The 27,298-nt window shown below is 40.0% G+C and overlaps 3 protein-coding genes across 3 annotated transcripts; 2 read left to right on the forward strand and 1 right to left on the reverse strand.

Annotated features, from left to right (window-relative positions):
* Window positions 1–397: 397 nt before the first annotated feature.
* On the forward strand, window positions 398–11,325 carry LOC134673049 (tryptophan--tRNA ligase, cytoplasmic). The gene is made up of 9 exons (XM_063530988.1): window positions 398–550; window positions 779–923; window positions 1,594–1,662; window positions 1,999–2,158; window positions 2,480–2,662; window positions 3,688–3,865; window positions 4,979–5,185; window positions 8,432–8,563; window positions 9,591–11,325. Exons 2-9 carry the CDS (start codon window positions 797–799, stop codon window positions 9,750–9,752), a joined length of 1,218 nt encoding a protein of 405 aa, XP_063387058.1. The 5' UTR covers window positions 398–550; window positions 779–796; the 3' UTR covers window positions 9,753–11,325.
* A 1,139-nt stretch (window positions 11,326–12,464) lies between these two features.
* On the forward strand, window positions 12,465–15,159 carry LOC134673388 (uncharacterized). The gene is made up of 4 exons (XM_063531360.1): window positions 12,465–12,738; window positions 13,270–13,419; window positions 14,229–14,361; window positions 15,045–15,159. Exons 1-4 carry the CDS (start codon window positions 12,465–12,467, stop codon window positions 15,157–15,159), a joined length of 672 nt encoding a protein of 223 aa, XP_063387430.1.
* Window positions 15,160–16,116: 957 nt separating this feature from the next.
* Window positions 16,117–24,562, reverse strand: LOC134673494 (uncharacterized). The gene is made up of 5 exons (XM_063531486.1): window positions 24,325–24,562; window positions 22,464–22,594; window positions 21,624–21,779; window positions 17,086–17,161; window positions 16,117–16,292 (listed from the first exon to the last, which is right to left on the reverse strand). Exons 1-5 carry the CDS (start codon window positions 24,491–24,493, stop codon window positions 16,174–16,176), a joined length of 651 nt encoding a protein of 216 aa, XP_063387556.1. The 5' UTR covers window positions 24,494–24,562; the 3' UTR covers window positions 16,117–16,173.
* Window positions 24,563–27,298: the final 2,736 nt, after the last annotated feature.

Consider the following 27,298-nt stretch of genomic DNA (forward strand, 5'->3'; position numbering starts at 1 on the left):
CATAAATTAGAAACCTAATAATATGACTGTGTTGAATAGCCTTTCCTCCTATTTAAAACTTAGCAAATGCTGCAAGTTGTTTAGTTATTTATTCAGTAGAGTAATAGGGAGTAATGATTCGAAGCGCTGGCAATACTTGCCTAAGCGCGTTTTGTTACTTCATGGACAATTATAAAACAAAGGCATGTATTCATTAATACAAAGAAATAGATAAAAGAAAACTCTGGGAAAATAATACTAAATTAAATTTTATTAAATTTAAGCATGTTATCAATAAAGCATGTTTAAACCTTTATTTTTACATTGATTTTTGTAAGTATTTATATTTTACTAACGTACGAACAAAACGTTTTGACAACTCATGACGTGAAAGCATACGTGAAAGGTTTTGCGGTACCTCAGCGGCAGCTGTTCGTCACCGTTTCGGCAGTGATTTGGATCGATGTTGCGTTTTCAGGAAATTGCATCATATTTTCCGCAGTGTACAATCACAGTATTCAATATATCGAACCTTATCAGTATCACCCCAAGTATCGAATTATTAAGATAGGTTAGTAAATTCTGTAATTATATTTCACTTAACCTACCATATTGTTAACGAATCACACTTTTTTTAGTTTTATGAGTGACACGCTCTCGTCTTTTATTTATAACGTACGTAGCTGGTGTTTCTCTTCAATAAAATGTGTTTGAACCCCTAGTAATAAGGAAAAAGCTGTGGGTAAAACCAACTCTTGATAAGAAACTTAATATTCATATTTTTTCAAATGGATTTCAGTGTGTAGCCACCTGAATCATGGCAGAAGACAAAGCACCAGAAGAACAGATGAACAACCTGGCTGTGAATGATGATGATGATGTGGTGGATCCATGGAATGTCTCTGGAAAGTCAGAGACGGGCATAGACTATGATAAATTGATAAGTAAGTACCACTAATTTTATTCCACAAAAGTTATGTATATTCACAAAACTATACGAGCCCCGATGCACATGTTTTCGTCTAGTGAGACCATTTTTTGACGTTTTCGCGTTTGTTCAAAAATAATGTTTTTGTTTAAAAATTACTAACATTTAATGCTTAATACTAATGTTATTTAATTTTATATGGTAATATTCTGCAATAACTAAATCCAAATACAAGAAATACCGTTTGTACTGAAAGAAATAAAATAATGTTTTTTTATTTTTTTATTGATGGGTAGGATTACAACATATGTGAAAAGGGCTATTACTAGGGAAAGTAACAGGGCTCTGCCTATGTACTGACAATTTTGTTTCGAGCCCATGCATGCAGCAGTACTGTAGGAAAGGACAATATGATTTGGACAACATTTTTGAAAAGTCCTTTTTTTCAGCAATAAAAGTCTCATGCAATTTTATTATACAATCAAAATAAACTACATTAAACATTGCTATTATGGTTCCCATTACTGGGTCATTTTATGTTCATGCGTAAAATTTATTAAAATAAACAAAATTGTTGCATGGAACTAGACGAAATAATTTGCATCGGGGCTCGTACAATACAGGTAACACAAAACAGCTGTATATATTACCATTGTTTGTTCATGATTTTTATTAATTGTTTTCAGAAAGATTTGGCAGTTCCAAGATTGATGATGAAGTCATACAAAGATTTGAAAAGGTCACTGGAAAAAAAGGTAAACTTTTCTTTAGGTACATTATTTTAAATGTAATAAAATATTGAGGATCATAATTTAGATTTATGCTGCATTTCCACCAGAGATGTGCAAGGCCATAGTAGCCAAGTGCAATAGCCACGCACATGCGCGTGTTCTAAAATGTTGGAGCTGTGCACGCACACATCACACAAGTGGCATGTCGGATCTCTGTTTTTTTACTGTTCATTCTATCATAAGGATCTGTATATTACAATGCCGACGTACACATCTAGTAGTGACATAGTCTCCAATTATATTTAATTTAGTTAACCTAGTATTTCATTATTTCAATATTTTTAATTCTATTCATTTCAGCTCACCACTTATTGCGGCGTGGCATATTCTTCTCCCACCGTGACATCCACAGCATCCTCAACCTTGTTGAAGCTGGCAAGAAGTTCTACCTCTACACTGGCAGGGGGCCGTCGTCAGATAGTATGCATCTTGGACATATGATTCCCTTCATGTTCACTAAGTAAGTCCGTCTTCCAGTGTGACTTATATAGCATCCTCAACCTTGTTGAAGCTGGCAAGGAGTTCTACCTCTACATGGGCAGGGGGCCATCATCAGATAGCATGCCTCATTACTCATTACCTTTAAGGTAATGAAAAGCGTTGGCTTCCGCAGGACGCCCTTAAGCGATTAATCAATTAAATGTAGTCTTTGGCAGACACAAATTACAAAAAAATCTTGAAAGCCATAGCCCAGAAAACTCGTGTTACTTTAGGCACAAAGGTGTCGAACATGGCTAACTTGCTTGCCGCTATACAGAAATAAATAATTGATTGATTCCAGGTGGCTTCAAGATGTATTCGACGTGCCCCTCATCATCCAGCTGACCGACGACGAGAAAGTTCTGTGGAGGGACATCAAAGTGGAACAGGCGCGGCAAATGGCGCACAGCAACGCGAAAGACATCATTGCGGTCGGCTTCAGCCCGGAGAACACTTTCATATTCAATGATTTGGACTTTATTGGGTGTGTAATAAGAAATAATTTCGTTACGAAATTATACTCACAGTGGGACCACTCTGGACAAGGGTGGCAAGAGAGAGGAAATACTGGAAGGAGTTGGAGGAGGCCTTTGCCGACAGGCACACTGAACCAAGAGACTTCATATAAACATTCAAAACTAAAAACCAACAATCATGTTCAGAATAAAGGGCTATATAAATAAATAAAATAAGAAATAAAACCGGGCAGACTCGCGCTCGAAGGGTTCCGTACTGTTACACAAAAAACCGGGCAAGTGCGAGTCGAAAAAGTCTAGAAATACGATCATCTGTGAAAATTTCAACTGTCTAGCTATCACGGTTCGTGAGATACAGCCTGGTGACAGACGGACGGACGGACGGACGGACAGCAGAGTCTTAGTAATAGGGTTCCATTTACTCTTTGGGTACGGAACCCTAAAACGGCAGAAAAATCGCGTTTGTTCTATGGGGGCCCCACTTAAATATTTATTTAATTCTGTTTTTAGTATTTGCGGCAACAGAAATATATCCTTTCCGTTCCTTTCGGGTATTCTCGGCTCCGTTCGGCTCAGCATTGCTCCGAGCAATTATTAGGGTTGGCACAACATGACATCCCTTTGCGTGTACGACCACTGATAAGATAATGATTAATGACTTAAATTTTAACAACCCTAAATAGCCGAAAGGGATAAGTGCCATACATTAGTATACCAGAAAGGGATAGCATGATTCGTCCCTGAATCGCTGTCAAACTTCGGTTATGTGGGAAGTTTCCTTTCTGTACGGTAGTAGTACTATGTAATATATATCACTTACTCTGTGCTTTTAGATTCTTATGCCCACTTGCACCATCCCACTAATCCGGGGTTAAGCGGTTTAACCGTCAACCCAGTGTCAAATTGTACTGGTAACCATGGTAACGCAAGAATTAACCGGTTAACCCCGGGTCAGTGGAATGGTGCAAGTGGGCCTTAGAAGTTTTAAATTATACATTTGCATTACATTTTAAAGTTCATGTTATGATTCCAGCCAGTGTCCAGCATTCTACCAAAACATGCTCCGCATCCAGAAGTGCGTGACCTTCAACCAGGTGAAGGGCATATTCGGGTTCGGCGACTCTGACGTCATCGGCAAGATCACCTTCCCCTCCATCGAGGCTGCGCCTGCGTTCTCCACTAGTTTCCCTTTCATATTTGATAATAAAGTGGTAAGTTAGACCTGATTAGCCAAATTCAGCCTTGGAGGATATAACCGAATGGAGACGCCTTATCTGCAATTTTCTGTACAAAACAGTCGATTTTTGCGGGGGAGGGGCACGTCAATGTATACGTAACGTAAAAATAGCCATGTCAGATAAACGTCAGTCCATTCAATGTGTATGACCATTGGTCATAGAGTTTCAACAGAAGGGAGCGCCTGTTAATGGCTACTCCGTTTGGTTATATCCTCCAAGATTTCAGCCAATGAACAATGACTGACGTCATCGGCAAGATCACCTTCCCCTCCATCGAGGCTGCGCCTGCGTTCTCTACTAGTTTCCCCTTCATATTTGATAACAAAGTGGTAAGTTGTGGGGCGAAAGTCTCCAAAATTGAGTAACTTTTTAATTAGATAACTTATAACAGTTATAACATAAACCGTGAAAAGTAAAAAGTGAAAGTGCGGCACAAGCATATATTCAGTACAAAAAAACCGGGCAAGTGCGAGTCGGACTCGCGCACGAAGGGTTCCTTACCATAATGCAAAAAAAAAAACAAAAAAAAGCAAAAAAAACGGTCACCCATCCAAGTACTGACCACTCCCGACGTTGCTTACCTTTGGTCAAAAATCACGTTTGTTGTATGGGAGCCCCATTTAAATCTTTATTTTATTCTGTTTTTAGTATTTGTTGTTATAGCGGCAACAGAAATACATCATCTGTGAAAATTTCAACTGTCTAGCTATCACGGTTCGTGAGATACAGCCTGGTGACAGACAGACGGACAGACGGATGGACGGACGGACAGCGAAGTTTTAGTAATAGGGTCCCGTTTTACCCTTTGGGTACGGAACCCTAAAAATGCTTGTGCCGCACAGGGCCGCACACTGGTGGAATCCCGCCTTTACCTACGAGCTGATTCTAGCAACTCTAACTTATGCTATCAAAGTTTAAAAAATTTATCGTGGTGCTCCCACACTCTGTCACGTCATCGATGCAGAGATAACTTAGAAGGACTATTCAACTTTCATCATACCAATGCACTAAATTGGCCATTGGGAGACCTTATTTCATTGCAGTAAGGTTTACATTTCGTCAGTTAACAGTAACTTGCTTTTCCAGGTTCCCTGCCTAGTTCCCTGCGCGATCGACCAAGACCCATACTTCCGTATGACTCGCGACGTCGCCGCCCGTCTCAAGATGCCCAAACCGGCGTTACTACACTCTTCCTTCCTACCGGCCTTACAAGGGGCTCAGCACAAGATGTCGGCCAGTGACCCTAACGCGTCCATCTTCCTTAATGACACGGCTAAACAGATCAAAAACAAGGTAACTATTTAGCAGAATGGCCTCAGATAGGGCAAATATGGCCAAACCGGCGTTGCTACATTCTTCCTTCCTACCGGCCTTACAAGGGGCTCAGCACAAGATGTCCGCGAGCGACCCTAACGCGTCCATCTTCCTTAATGACACGGCTAAACAGATCAAAAACAAGGTAACTATTTAGCAGAATGGCCTCAGGTAGGGCATATATGCCCAAACCGGCGTTACTACACTCTTCCTTCCTACCGGCCTTACAAGGGGCTCAGCACAAGATGTCCGCGAGCGACCCTAACGCGTCCATCTTCCTTAATGACACGGCTAAACAGATCAAAAACAAGGTAACTATTTAGCAGAATGGCCTCAGGTAGGGCATATATGCCCAAACCGGCGATGCTACATTCTTCCTTCCTACCGGCCTTACAAGGGGCTCAGCATAAGATGTCGCCGAGCGACCCTAACGCTTCCATCTTCCTTAATGACACGGCTAAACAGATTAAAAACAAGGTAACTATTTAGCAGAATGGCCTCAGGTAGGGCGAAGATGCCCAAACCGGCATTGCTACATTCTTCCTTCCTACCGGCCTTACAAGGGGCTCAGCACAAGATGTCCGCGAGCGACCCTAACGCGTCCATCTTCCTTAATGACTCTGCTAAACAGATTAAAAACAAGGTAGGTATCTAGTTGGAGTTAGCAAAATAGCCTTAGCTATAAAAGATGCTGGAACCGGCGTTACTAGTTTCTTCCTTCGTACCGCCCTTACAAGGGGCTCAGCACAAGGTGTCGTCGAGCGACCCTAACGCGTCCATCTTCCTTAATGACACGGCTAAACAGATTAAAAACAAGGTAACTATTTAGCAGAATAGCCTCAGGTAGGGCGAAGATGCCCAAACCGGCGTTACTATACTCTTCCTTCCTACCGGCCTTACAAGGGGCTCAGCACAAGATGTCCGCGAGCGATCCTAACGCGTCCATCTTCCTTAATGACACGGCTAAACAGATCAAAAACAAGGTAACTATTTAGCAGAATGGCCTCAGGTAGGGCATATATGCCCAAACCGGCGATGCTACATTCTTCCTTCCTACCGGCCTTACAAGGGGCTCAGCATAAGATGTCGCCGAGCGACCCTAACGCGTCCATCTTCCTTAATGACACGGCTAAACAGATCAAAAACAAGGTAACTATTTAGCAGAATGGCCTCAGGTAGGGCATATATGCCCAAACCGGCGATGCTACATTCTTCCTTCCTACCGGCCTTACAAGGGGCTCAGCACAAGATGTCTGCGAGCGACCCTAACGCGTCCATCTTCCTTAATGACACGGCTAAACAGATCAAAAACAAGGTAACTATTTAGCAGAATGGCCTCAGGTAGGGCATATATGCCCAAACCGGCGATGCTACATTCTTCCTTCCTACCTGCCTTACAAGGGGCTCAGCACAAGATGTCCGCGAGCGACCCTAACGCGTCCATCTTCCTTAATGACACGGCTAAACAGATCAAAAACAAGGTAACTATTTAGCAGAATGGCCTCAGGTAGGGCATATATGCCCAAACCGGCGATGCTACATTCTTCCTTCCTACCGGCCTTACAAGGGGCTCAGCATAAGATGTCGCCGAGCGACCCTAACGCTTCCATCTTCCTTAATGACACGGCTAAACAGATTAAAAACAAGGTAACTATTTAGCAGAATGGCCTCAGGTAGGGCGAAGATGCCCAAACCGGCATTGCTACATTCTTCCTTCCTACCGGCCTTACAAGGGGCTCAACATAAGATGTCCGCGAGCGACCCTAACGCTTCCATCTTCCTTAATGACACTGCTAAACAGATTAAAAACAAGGTAACTATTTAGCAGAATGGCCTCAGATAGGGCAAATATGGCCAAACCGGCGTTGCTACATTCTTCCTTTCTACCGGCCTTACAAGGGGCTCAGCACAAGATGTCCGCGAGCGACCCTAACGCTTCCATCTTCCTTAATGACACGGCTAAACAGATTAAAAACAAGGTAACTATTTAGCAGAATGGCCTCAGATAGGGCATATATGCCCAAACCGGCGATGCTACATTCTTCCTTCCTACCGGCCTTACAAGGGGCTCAGCATAAGATGTCGCCGAGCGACCCTAACGCTTCCATCTTCCTTAATGACACGGCTAAACAGATTAAAAACAAGGTAACTATTTAGCAGAATGGCCTCAGGTAGGGCATATATGCCCAAACCGGCGATGCTACATTCTTCCTTCCTACCGGCCTTACAAGGGGCTCAGCATAAGATGTCGCCGAGCGACCCTAACGCGTCCATCTTCCTTAATGACACGGCTAAACAGATTAAAAACAAGGTAACTATTTAGCAGAATGGCCTCAGGTAGGGCAAATATGCCCAAACCGGCGTTACTACACTCTTCCTTCCTACCGGCCTTACAAGGGGCTCAGCACAAGATGTCCGCGAGCGATCCTAACGCTTCCATCTTCCTTAATGACACGGCTAAACAGATTAAAAACAAGGTAACTATTTAGCAGAATGCCATCAGTTCGACTGTTGCTACTACGGATATTAACTTATTGCAAATGTTACGAAAGATTGATGTAACCGGTCCTTAAGCTCTGGTTTCCTAGGATAGCGGTGATGTCATATAGCGGCCCTGATATTACAGACGCAAAAATAATGTTTCTTCAATCACCGCCCTTTAGGAAACCGCGCCATTTTGTTTACATAGACAACGTTCTATTACGTCATTTCACCGCTATATTACGGCCGCTATATGACGGCACAGCCACATTACAGTGTAAACTGTGTCGCTTAACTTCAAATTCGGGTAAATCCATTCGACCCTCTCAGCAAATATCAACCCTATTACCTTTCCTTAATACCAAAATCGCATAATCTGACAGATGGATTTACCCGAGTTTGAAGTTAAGCGTCTCAACTTGTGACCAAGGTCTTAGTAGACCCGTCGTTTCGCATGGTATTTTAAATTTAGATTATTTTTCTTTTAATCCGTGTAATTTCATCTGCCTATCGTTTGTGTAAAAGGAGCATTCCACGGGCTGTCCCGTACAAACGCATTTTATTTCCTGTGTTGCGACTTTTTTTCGGCATTTAAAGCAGGCGATTATTTTTCTGTGTATATTTTTGACCATATGTCATAGAAAAGTAAACTCTCATATCTGCAAATCTTCAGAAAATCGCGTTTGTACGGGACAAACGGTAGACAATTTCATGGAATGCTCCAAAATATAAACATAATTTCAGATTAACAAGTACGCGTTTTCTGGCGGGCAGGCGACGGTAGAGGAGCACAGAGAGAAGGGCGGCAACACTGAGGTGGACATCTCCTACAAGTACCTCACGTTCTTCCTGGAGGATGACGAGAGGCTGGCGGAGGTAAGAATACTAATATTTATACCGGGTGTGGCCTATAACACGAGCAAATAAATAAAACATAGATTGTACTCCTCAAAAGGTGACAGTACGACAACTTTTAAAAATTATGAAGTATTTAGACTTCCTATTTTTCATACAAAATAAATATTATCTTTGCTTGTCATGCCTTAAACATAACAAAATTCGCAATTAATTGCGTCTTAGAATAAACTTTAAAGTGTATTAGAAATCAAACCACAAGTTATTTTAAAAAGTTGCTGAACAAATATTGGTCAGTATGAGAAGTACAGCCTACAGTTAAATTTTTTGTTCGTATTACAGGCCACACCCGGTATTTAAGGCCTGTGCACACCGGCTGCGTACTCGTGCACGTGCGCGTTGTAATGTAATATACAGATCCTTGTGAGTGACGGTGTCTCTCCGGTGTTACACCATCAATCGTCTACAATAGATGACGTCACGCGATGACGAGACGTGGTGATGATGATGTGAATGACGGCACACCGCTTGCGTGACGTGTGAGTGCACGGCTCAAACATATGGGCGCACGCACACGTGTACGTCTACGCACACGCAGCCGGTGTGCTCTGGCCTTAGCTTTAAACTACGCAGAGTATGGGGTCGGTGGTGGTTAAAATTTCACCCTGTATCTATTAACCTTTTCGACGCCGTGTCAAACACAAAAGCTGTCACTCGGACGACACGTCACCGAAGTGTCAAAACTCAAATTGAACTTTATGTATATGCACGTAGGTCTATGTTGCTCTGTGGTCTGTGACGGATTAATCAGCTTTTGGTGTGGGACCTGCGGTGCGGTGTCATTGGCGTCCAAAAGGTTAAAATATCGTTGAATGTAAATCGCGATTTTAAATCATGCCGCGAATGTGCCTGTTTGTTAAAGTTCCGCTCTGACTGGGTATATTTTACGATGTACAGCGCTCGCGAAATTCGTGAATGGCGCGCTTTTGTTAGATCGAAACTGACAGTTTTTTATAAACATGATAAAACACCTAAATTTTCATTTCAGATCAAAAAGTCATACGAATCTGGCGAGATGCTAACAGGCGAGCTGAAGAAGATCGCCATCGACACAGTGACGCCCGTCATCACCGACTACCAGGCGCGGCGCGCGCTCGTCACCGACGACGTGATGCAGGAGTTCTTCAGGATCAGGAGGATCAAGTTCTGAACCGTTATGATACCTGCCACACACTCGAAACATTTAGTGTTCGATTTTTCCAATTTATCGGATTTTCAAAAGGGATGAACGCAGAAAGCTCAACGCAGATGGCGCTGCGTTCGTTTAAAAACATAAACATACGTGTATAATTACAATGACTTTTTATAATAGGATGCCTTTTTCAAAAACTAAGTAAAATCACTGGACATATTAAATATATTAAGAACGGGTCACTCACGTGTTTTAAGTCGATAATCGCTTGACATGTTTCACTCCGTACCGAGGAGTGTGTGAGGAGTGAAATATGTCGAGCGTTTTTGACTTAAAAAACGCGAGTGATCCGTTCTCAATATATTTAATAAGTGTGTCTGTCACGGAAGTTTTGTTATTAAAATCACTGAATTTTGAAAAAAAATACAGTCGGTAAAATGAAAGTCTGCCAAATGAGACATCGGACAATTCTTTTTCGAAATTGCGATAGGAGACCGTAAACAAGATATGAAGTAAGAATTTTTGAACCTTATATGGATGAGATCTGGAAATGGTCGAGTGTGTTTGTTAGTAATAATTAAAATTAATATTTATTTATTGTTCCATGTTATTTTTTTACTGCCTATGTCATACTATTTGAAAATTTGCTTTGTTGTGCATTGTTGTAATTTTACACTATTTACGTTGAAATAATGTAAGATGAGGAACGTCCACGCTAGTGGACGGAATAGCGCCTATGACGGAATTAGCCACATTGAATATAAGGAAATGGCTTAGCAATTAACTTATTTTATGACAATGTTCCTATAAAAAGACAGGTATTAAAACTATTTTCCTCATTATAAAAACCATGTAAATACTACAGTTATTGTGTATTTCGGAACTGAGAATTAAGGAAATGCTAACTAAAATGTTCTTAAGCCTTTATAAGGCAGAGGGAATATATTTCCCACCTGATTTTGAATTTTATTTCATAGTGATAGGGTTCAATTTGCATAATTTCTGGCACCCTTATGCCTTATAAAGGGTTAAACGGTTCTGCGGTGAGACGGTGTGATTTTCTTAATATCTTCAATGTTTCAATAGGACAAAATGCTAACCAATTTATCAATTTATGTTGTTCCCCGCACCTATGTCAACAGTGGCAAAAAAATAATGTAAGTACCTAAAAAGCATAGTGAAAAAATGGGTATAATATTATAATGCTGTACAAATTAGTCCAACCTAGTTTGGAGCTACAAGAATACTTGCTATACCCTCTGTAGAGGCGCCCTATAGGGTGCCACGTGATTCAATGATTTACTGTTTTCAGTTGCAATTGAAGGGTAAATGATATCTTATTTTTGTTTTTGATAGTTTTTCTGTGACAGTACTCTTCAGTGTCGGAACATTTGTATTATATTTAATTAATTACATTATGTATTTGGTTACTTTTCTTAGATATTAGAGTATGATCTCTAATTTAATGGTTAATTTAAATAAAAACTGCAATGTAAAACAAGCCTTATTTTTAAAAGCTGTGCTTAAAGCATGATAGTACCTAGTATTTATTTAAAGTAAAGTTATCAATAAAGTGATTTTTGCATTTTAATATGGTATTCTTAGTTAAAACGTTTCCCTTGATACCTACCTATCAGTGGCGGCGCATAAAAAATATTCTCTGGGTAAGCATCATAGCCATACTGGTAACCGTGGTAACTCCTGGTTTAACCGGTTAACTCCGGGCCCTTTATTTTAACATGCAAGAGAAACTATCTGCCTGTTTTTTCTCTTTACGGTTAAGCTAAACCGATTATGATAAAGTTCGGCATTTTGAAAACTAAAGGACCTGGAGTTGATGGCATTGACATAATAGGCCAACTTTTCGGAGATTCACCCCATGGTTGAAAATGGTACAAACGGAATCTAATGCGAAATTACTGCCTCTCAAACAAACGAAAAACAAATACGTTGTTTTTTCATACCTAAACATGAACAGGCGTGGCTCACTCCGCGATTTCGTCGCTTCGCAACAAGTACCTACATCCGTTCCACACCAATTTTGGTGGCTAGCCATAAACCGCGCGTGGCGCTGTCGCCACCTAGCGGTCATATCTGTCTTGATCGTAACAGGCGCGTTTTGTTAGAGAGTGAGTCTTCTGTACCTAGTACTATTATTTATTCTGTGACACGAAGTAGGTAAATAAGTAACATTACCTACAGTAAGAAAACCTATTTTATAAAACTTCCTATCCAAACCAACACGAAACACTATATTCTCAACTATACAACCAACTCGAGTAAAATACTAAACGAAAACAAACATCTTACAACAATAGACACAACGGCGGGCCCCGTGAAAAAGAATTTTGTACACTTGTGTCCACACGCAACTTTGATCGAATATGCATGACAAAAGCACAGAAAAGTGGATGACACAGTCTACATTTGTAACAGGTAGCTTGTGGTCGTTAATTACAGTTTTAAAATATTGTAAGAGTCGTTATTTTTATAAAAAATTAAACGTATTTTCCACGCTTAAGAAATTTGCGGGGTTAATCTTCAAATTTGAAAAGAGACATTCTTGATGGAAGTTAATATCGCTGTTGCAGCGATATTAGTGGAATTTTCTAGAACCAAATTACGATATAGTTAAGTTAAGTAAAAATAAGTGACGTTATAGTGCTAAAGAGAGTTGTTTTACGAGGCCGAGTTTAAATCGACAGCCTTCTAGAAAATCACAATTACAGAATGTATAACCAAACCTACGACAATGAAACGCCTATACCCCTAATCGCAAACTACACTGTAGTCAAAGAAAATGAAGATGACAAGGGGGAGACAGAAGATCGGGTTATTCTGGAAATAGGGAAAGCAGACGATAAGCCGAAGGAAGAACTGACGTTCAGCCATAAGAAGTATGATAAGACGACGTCGCACCACAGGTCTTATGTGTTGGAGGATTACTCTGAGACCAGAAAGGTGACATACTTTAGGCCGCATGAATTGGAAACTAGTCAAGAAGGTATTATTTTCATAGTTTACTATTTCTTAAGCTCCCTACGATAATCATTTAATTTAAAAGTACCAATGGATGCAGGGTTTAACCATAATACTATAAACGACTGACAATATGCCATACGATTAAATATAAATAAGTACCGGACTTTACCACACCATTCCAATAATTGACACTTTGTTTATGAAATCTACTAATAAAAGTAATAAATAATCGACCTAATATTTAAGATGCCAATGAGGCAGTGTTGTAGTGTTAAGCACTGGCACGTCTGGGACATACAGGTAGAATACCAAACCAATACGTATAAAACGTACGTTTTATTACTAAGTCACACCTCAAAGTAAACAGGAATCTAGCTTAGCCTAGAACTAAGTAAAAATGACGTAATAAAACACCTAGATTTCCAGTTAACACAGGGCGCTTCATACAGCGTCACATTATTGTCAAGATGTTTCTTACAGGATATAAAACCAATACTGATCATATTTTCAGCACTACCACCAACCTTTGGGATCGGCTACGCTCCCTATAAAGAGTACGCTCCTCCCAAAGACTACGCTTCGTCTCTCACCTCCCTGCCAGACACTGCGCACTCCGAGTCCTCACTGGACTATTCTCATGAGGATGTAAAGCCCGAAGCAGATGAGAAACACTGGAAGGAACGCGCGCTGCAGCTTGAAAAAGGTATGTCACTTCTGTCTCAAGTCTCAACTCAGTTCGATGGTGTTTGCCGGTCGAAGTATTTTGAGGCCCCTGTACATATTGGGCCAGTCTGGGGGACGCATTTATATTGCTATCTCATCCTACGGCATGGCTTCGTCCCTTGGACTGGCCTGCGTTGGCCCAATATGTAAAGGGGCCTTTACAGATGACCTGTCAATCCTACGCGTGTCTAGAACACGTATTTCTTTTAGACTTTTTGGCTTGGATGCCAAAAAGTTTATGCTCTTCGGTCAAATCCCAAACTAGACACAGGGGAAACTTATGCTGGCGCTATCTATAAAAACCTTCGACAGTTTTGCCATCCTCATTAGGTAACGCAAGAAAAATGTTGATAGCGCGATTTAGGATTAACGCTACGGACAGCGCCATCTAAGTGGGGTATCAGTACAAAGAGTACCCGACCTCGTTTGCCACTCACGTCACACAGCAGACATCTATGAAACTTCCCATACAATAAAATTTTGCGAACACTAACGGTGACACACGGTTTGAGACCTGTTCTGAATTATCAATTTGTTATAGTCTGAATTTTGTTTTGATAAGACCTTCAGTCTTGTCATTAATAGGCACCTCGTTCGCACTTATTAAGTACAGAGAGTCGTACGTGTACAGAGAGTCGTGTCATGGTCGTATCAAAACCAATTTAAAATTTTTACACATTTCTGAATCGACCTCATTGCAAGAGGGAGATTACGATTGCCATCTTGTCTAAGCACCCACATCTGCTTAGTTAAAGAACCTATTTCATGGCCGATCTATATGATTTACAGAATACAAAAAGACGGCCTGCGACCGCGAGCGCACGCGCATGCGCGACATGAACCGCGCATTCGATCTGCTGCGGTCCAAGCTGCCCGTCACCAAGCCCACCAAGAAGAAGTACTCCAAGATCGAGTGTCTCAGGTACAAGCACGTTAAAATATTAAAAAAGTTTGTATTAATACTTCAGCATACCCACAAAATCGAAATTGTGTGGCCCACAAAGTGGGCCTGAGTACAGTCACAAGACAAGACTGCGCCTCGCCCAGGCAGAAACATGCCTGCTCCGGACCAGCTGGCATACCAATACCAGGTGACGAAAGTTTGTGGGGAATGACACTGCACAACTTCTTGTCTTTGCTTCTTGCACTCATGCCCTGTAAACACATAGGTACACTTAACACACATAACACTTCACAACTCATCACGTACTCCACACTCAAATCTTTTCCGGATCACACAACTACACACCCGGAAACAACGTGTATACCGATAGCGTCGAGTTTCTGGCAACAAAATACAGCAGTGGTGGGCAAACTTTCTTCATGGGGCCAAAATTTATTTTGAATTGTGATAACCGTGGGCCAATGCCATATACTAATTATTTCATAGGACCGGCGGCGGGCCAGATAAAATCCATTCGCGGCCCGGAGCTGGCCCGCGGGCCGTACTTTACCCACAACTGCTTGCAGGGTGGAGGGGTTTAGTACGTAGGCGGCTGGGAGGAAAATCTCCAACGCCGCCGAGTCAGGCATGCTGCCGGATACCGGGCCGGCAGTATCCAATGAGGATTACCTCCACCTCTGACAAAAAAAACTTGTTTTCAGGATAGCGATCTGCTACATCCGCCACTTGGAGTTCATGCTAGCTGACGGCGCCGGCGCAGAGGACAGTACCTTCTTCGAACTGAATGCTGACTTGCGACGCAGGCATAGATTCTGATTATCATCAGAATGGTGAATAGAATACAAACTTATCGATTTTTCAAACAAAGAGTTACAACCCGCTACCAAAAATCCGATCGATCGTCTCCATGTCTGGAGGCAGTGTTGGCCGATACGCAGTGGCGTAGCTAGCATGGGTGGCACCCGGTGCGGAAATTGTGGGTGTCACCCCAATATTCAATCAAAATTGTAAAATATATTTAAAAAGAGTAATTGTAATTTTTGTTAAATAGCTCAGGATTTACTCCATCGCTTTCTTTTTACGAATTTTTATAGGTGGCACTGATGTTCACGGTCAGGTGTCACCCCTAAATGGGTGACACCCGGGGCGTACCGCCCCCGCCGGCCCCCCAAGCTACGCCACTGCCGATACGTTAATGCAATTGAACATTCTTGACCATTAACCAGTACAAATTGAACCGTCAACTGTAACCGTCTGTTACTGTTTACGGTTCAATTTGTGCTGGTTAATGGTCAATTGTAATTAACGTTCGGCCAACACTGTCTGGAGGACCTAGGTTACGAATAAAGACTGTAAAGCTGTAGGTAAGAAGTTTTATTTCCAAAACACTGGTTATAAATATAATTAAACAAAAGGTTTTTCTTATAATAACAGAGCTTACCTACATGTTACATTACAATTGAAAGCGTAAGGGTGAATATTGTTTTAACATACCAAATGTTATAAAACTTCACAATATATAACTTTGAATTAAAAAACAACGCGTGACGTACAGCGCCCATTTTTATTGTTTGGCGATTTTTTGATTCCTTACTATATCAACATGAAATGTAACTAACAAAATTAATATTACAAAAGGGATTTTTAAGACAAGTCGTTGTAATAAAAATATACCAAGATTTCACTATTTTTATTTAAATTATCCCTTGAAATTATTTAAAGAATAGGCACAATAATGAGATCTCAGATTAAGTACCCTTTAGACCTAGGCAACAGATTATTTTTGTAAAAAATTATACACCTATTAAAATTAATTACTCACATAAACTCCTACTCTATTCCTTGTTTCCTAAGTTTTCTTTCACGTATGTCGTCCAATTTTTTCTTATGAATAGCTTTTAGGTACTCCAAGTATCGGCATTTGAGAATCTGAGGGAGTTTCACAATACCTGCAAAAAAGATAAAACCAATAGAATCCTGAGCATTGTTTCAGAAACGTGGGACATGATACACTAGCCCCCCTAATATTAATGAGACACGCGGCTCGATTCGAACTTTAAGATACGTCAAATATTACGGATATGGATTAGATTATGTCGGTGTCAAAAGTGACGTTTCTTGAAATAAAAACGTAACGTTCCAATCGGGCCGACTGGCTTTGTCTGCAAGCGCCGTTCCTCATGTAACGGTCATAAAGTTAATTGTGTTTTATTAAATTTTTTAGTTTTATTTATTAGGTATTTAGTTATACAACATTTACTCTAATTTTAAGTTTAGAATGATGCTAACCCCAATGGACTTACGTCTGAAATAAACGATTTTTTTAACTAACTCTACACGAAATTGAATCACAAAGTGTAGACGTACTACCGACTACCGGTACTACTATAAAGTTTATAGTATAAACTTTATATTTCCAGTGGAATTTAACGTTTACGATAGTGTCACGTCAAAACCTGTCCATCTATCGAGGTACAATTTTTTTTAGTGTTCCGTACAAAACTTTGTTCACGGAACACTTATGGGATCACTTCGGTCTTGCAAATCAGTTATTTAAAAGTACAAATTTGAAACCAGTTGTGTACCTACAAATCCTCAAGAAATTAAAAATGCCAAAACTCGCTGTGGGGAGAGAGTCACCAGAGAATGCGTCTCTCGTTTTTCGACATTTATTATAATTATGTAACTGATGTTCGAGGTCTGTATGTTAGAAACATACAGGTTAGCTTAATTATTACTTGCCTGTAAAACACAATGTGACAAAGTGTTTATACAAGGCATAGGCTGGAGCGATGACACTTTCCGGGTTTTCTTTCCTCTGAAAATAAAAATAAATAAAATTTGATAAATTTAAAAATATACAATTATATTATGTTTGGTATTTGTAATACATATAATACATACGTTAGTGTCAAATTGTACTAGTAACCATGGTAACTCCAGGTTTAACCAGTTAACCCCAGGTTAGTGAACGGTGCAAGTGGCCCTATAAGTGGCTCTAAAGAAAAATCTATATAGCTTTTTGTGTTTATTCGCTCCCGAGAATAATGGGAAAAGAGAAAGATGACAAAACAATTCAGTCAGTATCATTACCATAGACAGTTGAGAGGCTAAGAGTTTCCCACCAATTACAATTCAATCACATTACTTCACAACGCAGCACTGTCAATGATATGACCCAATTATACCAGGGCGTTATCACTACAAAGGATATTGCGTCCTTTCCGCATGAAACAAGGCCTATTGTTGAAACCATTATATCCTGGTCCACCCTGCCCCTCTCCCGTCCTACATACTAGGGCCACAGGGGGGAGTGTGCTGCTGCAAAATTTTGCAAAAATGTGGACAGATATCAACATCCGTATGGCTGACTTTGGCCTTCTGGATTACGCGAGTGCTAAATGTGTTACGGTTAAAATAGTTTAGCGATATATATATTGTAATAAATAAATAAATTAATCATAGCAAACAAGTGCGAGTCGGACTCGCCCACCGAGGGTCCTGTACGTTTTAGTATTTATTGTTATAGCGGCAATAGAAATATATCATCTCTGAAAATTTGAACTGTCTCGGTATAACGGTTCACGATGACAGACGTCTGTTTAATAAGCCGTCTGGCTTATTCCCTAAAATCGTCAAAACGTCTTATTTTTAGTTTCTATTTATTTGATTTTTCATACGAAAACATTAAATAAATATTCATTCGTATTCGGTAAACTCCATATTCGGCCTATCTCTACTGTTAACCAATAGGGGACTTGACAGTTTTTTATGAATGTTATATTAAACGGATTTTCATGCGGTTTTCACCTAGCAATAGAGTAATTCTTGAGGAAGGTTGAGGTGTAATTGTGGCGGCCGTGCAAACCCGGGGCGGGTCGCTAACTAAAAAAAAGAATCTAGTCCACAAGATGACGACTCCTCCTCGCCTTAGCAACACTACATTCACAATCTGAAAACAATGTATGAACCTAACAACACACACACATTATATCTCCGTGATGCCTCTAAAACCCGTGCGTACACGCCTACCTGTGTTGTATGACAGTGTACGTACCTGTCCGTATTGTATGTATGTATGGCACTCACCCATCTCTACGCGTATCGGCACGAGGGCAGACAGATAACGCTCCGGCGTCCCTCGTATGTAGGCACCTTGTTGCTACCAAGGTAGCATGAGTTGGAGCTTGGTGGCTAAACAGTGATTTGTCAAGTCAAGCGCGATCTATTTCTGTCTTAGAAAATTCTGTAGAGCTATTCAATTTGACGTTTGCGGGCGTTAATTTTCCTAGTTGTACTCATAAATCCTTTCTTTTTTCTTATCAATATTTTTAAGAAAAAATGCAAGTAGCAAAATACTTCTTCAAAGTTCAAAATACTGTCATTTTATTCATTCTTATTCAGAATGTCATTATAGTGAATAATAATAAATAAAAAATAAAATAAATATTGGTGGACGTCTTACACAGATCAACCTAGCCCCAAACTAAGCAAAGCTTGTACTATGGGTGCTAGGCGACGATAAACATACTTATATATAAATATACATACATATAAATATAATAATATGTAAACTTTTCTAAGTGAACTCTCCTTTAGAATTTAGAATAGTTTCTCTATCGAGACAGATAGAAAATAGAATAGAGACAGAATTTCAGAAACAATATTTCACAAATAAATAAAATGGCCTATAAAGGCTAGTTTATTCCTACCTAGAGAAGTCCGGAGAGGCGTAATACTTGTAATACCTACTGGTATCAGAGGTTGTTCGATAACTATAACTACCCACTTGTACAATGTCTGAAAAGAAAATCTTTTTGCATAATTAATAGTGGAATTTTCAAATTAATTTCGCAATACCTACATAACTGCAATGAAATGTAGGTACCTAACAATCATGAATTATGTTCGTTTTTTTAGCATTAGAAATAAGGTAAACAATCGTGATGTGTCGCTTTTAATGGCAAAACACATTTTAAAAATACGTTACGGTAAATATGTAACAATTTTATGAATCTAATACGATCATTTATATTATTTTGATTTCATAAGTAAATAGTTACTGATTTTTAAAAAGCGTTTTTCATTTAAAAGACATGTCAAAATCGCTTGCCCTCTTTCAAGTTCTAATGCTAATGCTAATGCTTTCAAGTTCTTCTTTCTAATGCTAAAAAAAAACGAACTTATAGGAATAAATTCTGTCCATAAATTATTTATCCCGTATACGATTTTTGACCCCGCCCCCTAAACTCATGCTTCGAATGACCCCATTTCCTCCTACTTCATGCTACCATCATCCGATGTCCAGACCCCCCCCCCTAATTTGAAATGACGTAATTTATGAATAGCCCGTTGGCTATATACAGGATGGTAAAAAATAAATACATTCCCGTTGTCAGGGAGGTTTTGGGATTATATACTGTGCAACTTTTACTATGGGACCAACCTCGAAATCGTGCGCCGCTCCTACGTTCAAAAATGCATGCTGCGGAAAAAAAAAGCAGCCAAGTGCGAGTCGGACTCGCCCATGAAGGGTTCCGTAGCAACAAGTAACATAATAAAATTGCGGTTTACGATTTATGACGATAAAAAAAAACTACTTACTAGATCTCGTTCAAACCAATTTTCGGTGGAAGTTTGCATGGTAATGTATATCATATATTTTTTTCAGTTTTATCATTCTCTTATTTTAGAAGTTACAGGGGGGGGGGGGGGGGGGACACATATATTACCACGTTGGAAGTGTCTCTCGCGCAAATTATTGAGTTTAGAAAAAAATTAAATTAGAAACCTCAATATCATTTTTGAAGACCTATCCATAGATAAGGGGGAGGCCTATGTTCAGCAGTGGACGTCTTATGGCTGAGATGATGATGATGATCCATAGATACCCCACACGTATGGGTTTGATGAAAAAAAAAACATTAAGTTTCAGTTCTAAGTATGGGGGACCCCCAAAATTTATTGTTTTTTTTCTATTTTTGTGTGAAAATCTTAATGCGGTTCACAGAATACATCTACTTACCAAGTTTCAACAGTATAGTTTTTATAGTTTCGGAAAAAAGTGGCTGTGACATACGGACGGACAGACAGACAGACAGACAGACATGACGAATCTATAAGGGTTCCGTTTTTTGCCATTTTGGCTACGGAACCCTAAAAAGTATCTCAACGTGGGCGTGGCTGACACAATAGAATTTGACTGTTGAGCTTTTAATCCGAAAACAAAGTACCAAGGCAGCATCATTTCTAGGTTACAGGGTGTCCAATAGAAGCCATGATGATTAAGGAGTAGCAGAGGAATTTCATGGAGGCAAGGTGCCGTAGGTCGATACGCATGGCCGGCATCTTTTCAACTCTATTGTATACTAGGGTCGCAGCACTGCCAAGGAGCTTTTATATCACGAAACGGTAATGCATTTTGGTTTTTAAAATCATAATGTTAAAGCTTGGATTTGTTAACAGGAAGTGAGGATAGGAATATAATGAATGGATAATTTAATTGTTGACTCCCTCTTTTACTTTTGTCGATTGTGTACGTAGTTTTTAATTAGTTTCTGTGAGCACTTCGGTTTTCTCTTTCTCCTCTTTCATAAAATACTTATTCCAAATGTAAGGGGGGGTGCTGTAGACTAGCCATATTTTTGTGGACGTGAAAATGAAAAACGGGCGGTGTGCTTACAGTACACGGCATGGCATGGATATGTTATAAATCCAACCCTCACATCTGCAATACACACGGTACATTTTCTTCACAGGCGTGTGTGTGCAGCAGCGGGCTAAACGTGTCTTGCATTTTTTGCCCGCTACGATTTTCCGTCCACGGTAGTAACACGGGTAACCTTAGCGACCAAACTAACTGATGACGTAACTGCTCGAACCAGGGTAGCATAAGTGTCGTGCAGGTTAAAATAGCAAACCGTTGGCAAGGGAGACAGCCGAGGGATACAGTGATAATTTACGCAAACTCTTAATACCGCTTAGCTTTTCATTGAAATTGCGACTATATGTTTTTAGCAGTAAGGTCTAATCTAGCATACGCCCATCGATTTTACTACGATTAGTAAGTAGTAAACGAGCTAGGGTAAATGAGGGGCACACTGATAACTTTCGCAAGCTCATCCTCCAGCTTTACATTGTAATGTAAACTTTACTCAGTCCAATCATCAAAGTTCAATGTTGTATAATTATTGCTTACTACAATGTAACGCGGGGACTATTCCGTGCCTCAAAGCATTTCCGATCTTAATCACCTAAGTTTAAAGTTGAAATTCACTTACGATAACTTTACCACACTTGTCGAACAGGGGAGGTCGGCGGGTGTTCATACTGCGTATGTACTCCTGCCACCGTGCGATCGCCTCGGTGACGTCGCGCTGGTCGCCCCACACTCCTTGCGTGTACGTGAAGTAACCCGCGCCTACCAGGAGCCCAGCCTGTGCAGGGAGATGATGTTTTGTGTTTATGTAATTAGGAGATGATGAATTGTTAGATTCTTTATGAAGAGATGATGTGAATGGGTTATTTTTTTTTACAACTGTCACTGGGTCTAAGATCAATGTTGGCTTGCAAAATCAGTGTTTATCTGCCAAACGGGCAATATTATGCAAATCTGAATCTGTTGTGGGTGACGCAATTTCACAAACAATTTGTATGGGCTGTCACAAAACTGATAGGTTTAAATTATGTATGAAAAAAAAAAAAATTGCGACATAATTTTCTTTTGTTGATTCAATTTTGTCATTATGAGTCTAAATAACTCAAACATTTACTAGTTTTTTTGAAACCCAGTGTGTCAAATAGAGGTTTTTACCTTAACGGCATACCATAGCTGCTATGGCATAGGCATAGCGTACAGGACACATCTTGGGCGGTAACTCGCCTTTCATCCGCGCAAACCTCATATCTAGGGTACATTCTTATGTTGGGTTTAGAGAGAGGTATGAGTAACAAAGTAAGGTATCTCACCTTAACAACATACGTCAGCTTTCCATGACATAGAATATGGGACACATCTTGTGTGGTAGCTTCCCTTTTATTTGAGCAAACACCACATATCTAGGGCACACTTTGATGTGGGGTTTAGAGAGAGGTATGCGTAGCAAAGTGGGGTTTCTCACCTTAACAAGATACATCAGTTTTCCATGACCATAGGGTATGGGGCACATCTTGGGTGGTAGCTCCCCTTTCATCCGCGCAAGGACTTCATGTCTGGGGCACACTCTGATGCAGGTGGGGTTTAGAGGGAGGTCTGTGGAACAACAACAACAAAATTAAGAAAACACAGTGATTCACTTTATTTTGGGAATTAGGCATCCAAACAGGCATGCTCCATCCTCCGTAATAAGATAAGTAATATTATACTGTTGTATAGGATTTTGTACGTTAGGAGAAAGTTGTTGTGATAAAGAAAGTAGGTAGTTATTAAAACAAAAATAATAAAAAAGCCTCTTATTTACTCTTTTGGTTGTGTAAGCGCCTCATAAAATCGACTGAGCAACGGCAACGTGAGGCATTACATAATTTGTAATAAATACTAGGGCGAAAGAAACCAAGAGGAGATACGATGTAACACAAAAGGGCCCCCTTTTCAGGCAAGGGGAATCAGAGGGAAGAGCAGCATTACATAATCTCATTCACTCATTCGTTCATTCATACATTCCTGTGATTTAGAATGAGAAAATGGGATACACTATAATTCCGGTGTGGTTAAATTGTAACATAGTAGTAGGTTGCAGTTGTTACCAGGATTGCAAGATTTATAAGGCGTTGTTTTAACATACTTATGTGGGGTTTTCTAACTTAAAATCGTAAAACATCTTTGATCCGGACAATAAACCTGAATTGACTTTTGCCGTTCGTCACGTTTTAGTATAGGTAATATGCAAAGTATGCAATTTTTTTATTTTATTTTATTAAGTGTCAAGATTTTGTTGGTTTTGCACATGAATCCATTCATAAGGGAATAGACCTTGCATGTAAACCATATGATTCAACAGAATTAATACCGAAAGTAAGGAATTTATGTCTAGAAAAATTTGAACAGAGATCATTCGTAGAAAATTCTATTGTAAAGGGTATATGGTATAGCTGTGTTCAAGGACGACCCGGTGGGTTCCATGGTTCGACGGTGCCAGACTTTAGGGAGACGGTAACGTGTGCACTAGGGAATGCAAATCGGTTATTTTTTGTATGGAAATAACCGCGGTTTCGGTTAATAACCGATTATTTCCATACAAAAAATAACCGAAAATAACCGATTTGCATTCCCTAGTGTGCACTACGTCTGCGTTCGGGACATATTCCGTGTAATCAATTTTATCACCTCATGAAAAAAAGCGATACAAACCTATGTGATCATTGTAACAGAATCGAAGACCTAGTCCACATATTTATACTTACTCGTAGAATGCACTATTTTATTTTATTTTATTTTATTTAAAGGTTCACCAACAGTTATTACATTGAAGCTTACATATAGATGACAAACAATAACAACATGCCGAATGTATAACTAATTACTGGTAAAACCTCATGCAAGTAATTAAAAAAAGCAAAGTCTACATACACTAGAGGCCTAGTCGAACGGAAAAACATTATAGAAAATATTTTGGACAGTGCATTGTCCTTGAATATTTTGCTTTCTCAACCGCTATCAGAAGGGGCTGAGAAAATGTTTACATATTATAAAAAATATCTTGAATTAAGGTCTGAGAGTTAGTTACACACGTGAACTCTCCTATGAGGCTGGCATCGTCAATTCGTCACCACGAGTGTACGAAAGCCTTTATAAAAATTAAGATTAAAAAAAGTACAAGATTTAATGATGCAAGGTACGATCTATTACGACAGATACGACGACAGGTGACGCAAACGCGGGCAGGCGTCCGTTCCGTAGCGGTGCGCGGCAACTACTACTGCTAGACACCAGAATTGGTGTGGGCCGCATGTAACTGTAGCGACGCGACGAAATCATAATACCTAATATACGTCCACAGTCCGGCTCCCGTACGGGGGTGCACTTGTTATACAGTTCCATGCTCGGCTTGGGGTAGAATGGGTTCACGGTCCGGTTCCGGTTCGCCAGGTTTATGGTCCGACATGCCTCGCATCTTATGCGGTCCGCCCTCACGTTCTGATTGTCGCACATTTTACAGAAATTTTGACCTGATTTTTACAGAAATTTCGGTAAACTGTAAATTTTAACAGGAGGCCATAAATATTTTATCGAAGCGTTAGTTTTGACAGAAGATGCTTTGGTAATTTTCTTTTGACATTGACTGCCAGAAATCTTTTATGAGGTTTTCTAAAAAGGACAAACCGAGCAAAATATTACCTCTTACGTATAGTTTGTCAGAGGACTGTCTCATTTCAATCATAGACAGGGAGAATCATTTCTATCTTTGTCTTACGGTCTTACACTAATACTAGCACCCAAAATAAAAGGATTTGGTTTGACTAACTATAATATGTTTTTTTATGAATTTTATGATATAGGGGGCAAAGGAGTAAATGAATCGCCTGATGGTAAACAGTCACCGTCGCTTATGGACACCAGATGGACACCTGCACCCCAGACCCAGAGGGATTGTTATGTAGGTATGTGCTGTGCACTGTGCACGATCGTGGTTGTCGCTGTGGCTATGGAATAGAGGTGATTTAGAGAGTTAGACCAAGAAAAGTCTGCAACGATTTTGATAGCCCACGCAGTGCAAGTGTTATTTATAGGTACGTCATAATTTCATAGACGTTTGACGTTTAAAATAACACTTGCACTGCATGTGCTATCAAAATCGTTGCAGACTTTTCTTGGTCTAACTCTAAATAGGTTGTGGTTATGTCACACTTATGCCACTGTGATCTTATAAAACAGGTCAGGTGGACAGGTGCCTTACCTCCTGCATATTTATTATGCATCATGAATTAGGTACTTGGGTTAGTCATTATTTTAGATCCAAGTTTAAGTACTAAGTACACTTTGAATGTCAAATTAGTCAATGCAGTGTAACTGTAGCTAATGAAATCCTTTTTGATAGGACTTGCAGTGTTGGTGCAGAGTTAAGTTACAAATAGCTCGTAATTAGCCTTAGCTGCCGTAAGAGCCGAATTACAACTGTAAATGGGCCAAATAAAGGGCAAGCGAGCGCGAGAAAAAGCACCCATGATGGTCTGATTCTGATGTTGTGAAGAGGGTTGTTGGCGGCAACATGCACCCATATGGCCTATGATCGCACACTGTGGAGACGGAGCATACATGGTCGCGATCCTCAGCAATGAGGGACCGAGGAAGAAGAAGAATAAACTGGTGCGTCTGAGATGCACTTCGACCAATGTCAAATCTAGTTTGAAATTCTAAGGTTCGAATGCTTCAAGAGAACATGAATAAAGGCCCGATTCGAACTTTAAAATACGCCAGTTAATAGATCTAGAAACGATATGGATTAAATAGATACGAGTAGTATGTCAGTGTAAAATACGAGTATGATGTTTCTTCAAACAAAAACGTCACTATTGACACTGACACATCTAATGCATATCGTTTCTAGATCTATTAATTGACTTATCTTAAAGTTCGAATCGGACATGACATGTGCTCCTGCGTTGCTACGCGCGGAAGCGATATGCGCCCACGCATCCGCCCCCGCGTTGCTCTAGGATAGATAAAGCTTGCGAAATATTGCCAAAATGCGTGAGGAAGTCCGATAGGATGTGGATCAGATTGCCAATAGCATGGTTTCCGGCTAGTTTTACCCTTTTAACCCTCTGGCGGAGAGTTGTTAAAAAATGGTGTATATATATTCAGCCTACCCTGCAGGCCGGCAGGCCCTGTGTTCCTACTAATAGTATCAATATTGTATAATAATTCCAGCATAAGTAGATTAGGTTTTAAAGGGTATAATTTGTGGGTAGGTATAACTGAATACCTCATCCTATAGGTCCCAAAGCCAAAAGAGACTTGTAATTTGTACGAAATTATGACGTTTATATTGATACTCCTATGGAAGGTTGAGGTACATTTACTTCTACACTCCATAGATACTCCCTCACTTTATCCGGTTGAAGTCTTAGATCATTTAGTAACTGGAGACGTCATGTCAGTCATGTTTTGTACGAAACAGTCTGCCGATTTTTGCGGGGGAGGGGAGGAAAAATGTACCGCTATTTCTACATGATTTGTACGTTGTACGTAACGTACAAATAGCCATGTTAGTCCATACAAAAGTTTGCACAGTTGTGCAAGTTTTTCGGCAGAGGGGTAAGCTCCAGTTACTAGTTGCACCAAGAAAAGTCTGCAGCGGATTTGATAGCCCACGCAGTGTAGGGGTTATTTAAATACGTCATAATTTTACGTTTTTTATTCGACGTTTAAAATGACACTTGCACTGCGTGGGCTATGGAAATTGCTGCAGACTCTTCACGGTCTGACTTTTTTTTTAAATACGTTAAGGTTGAAGTCGGTGTAAAGCTCGGAGTAATTAACAATGGAGCCGCCATTGACAGGCGTTCCCCTCTGTCGAAAATAGGCGGCCAATGGTCAACCACATGTCAACCATATGTATGGACTGACGTTTATCTGACATGACGTACCTATACATTTGATGTGCCCCTCCCCCGCAAAAAACGGCAGACTATTTTGTACCGAAAATTTTAGACATGGCGTCTCCGTTGTTAATTACTCCGAGGTGTAAAGTTATTCTAGCTTAGACGGACTCTATGGTTATAATACACAGGTAAAGAGAATGTAAATATTCTTACATCCTACATTCAGGCTTTGAATATTAGGATGTCATAATGACACTTGTCATATGATAAATTTGATAAAGCTAGCCACTGTTAGCCACGAACTTACAATTATCCAATACTAAATCAAGTAAATGTTAGGAATAATAAGTAATTTATTGACCCAAAAAAAAACATAATAATAACAGTATAGGTTCCTTCAGATATAAATCAG

The sequence above is a fragment of the Cydia fagiglandana genome, chromosome 18 (genome assembly GCF_963556715.1).
Source record: "Cydia fagiglandana chromosome 18, ilCydFagi1.1, whole genome shotgun sequence".
Lineage (NCBI taxonomy): Eukaryota > Metazoa > Arthropoda > Insecta > Lepidoptera > Tortricidae > Cydia > Cydia fagiglandana.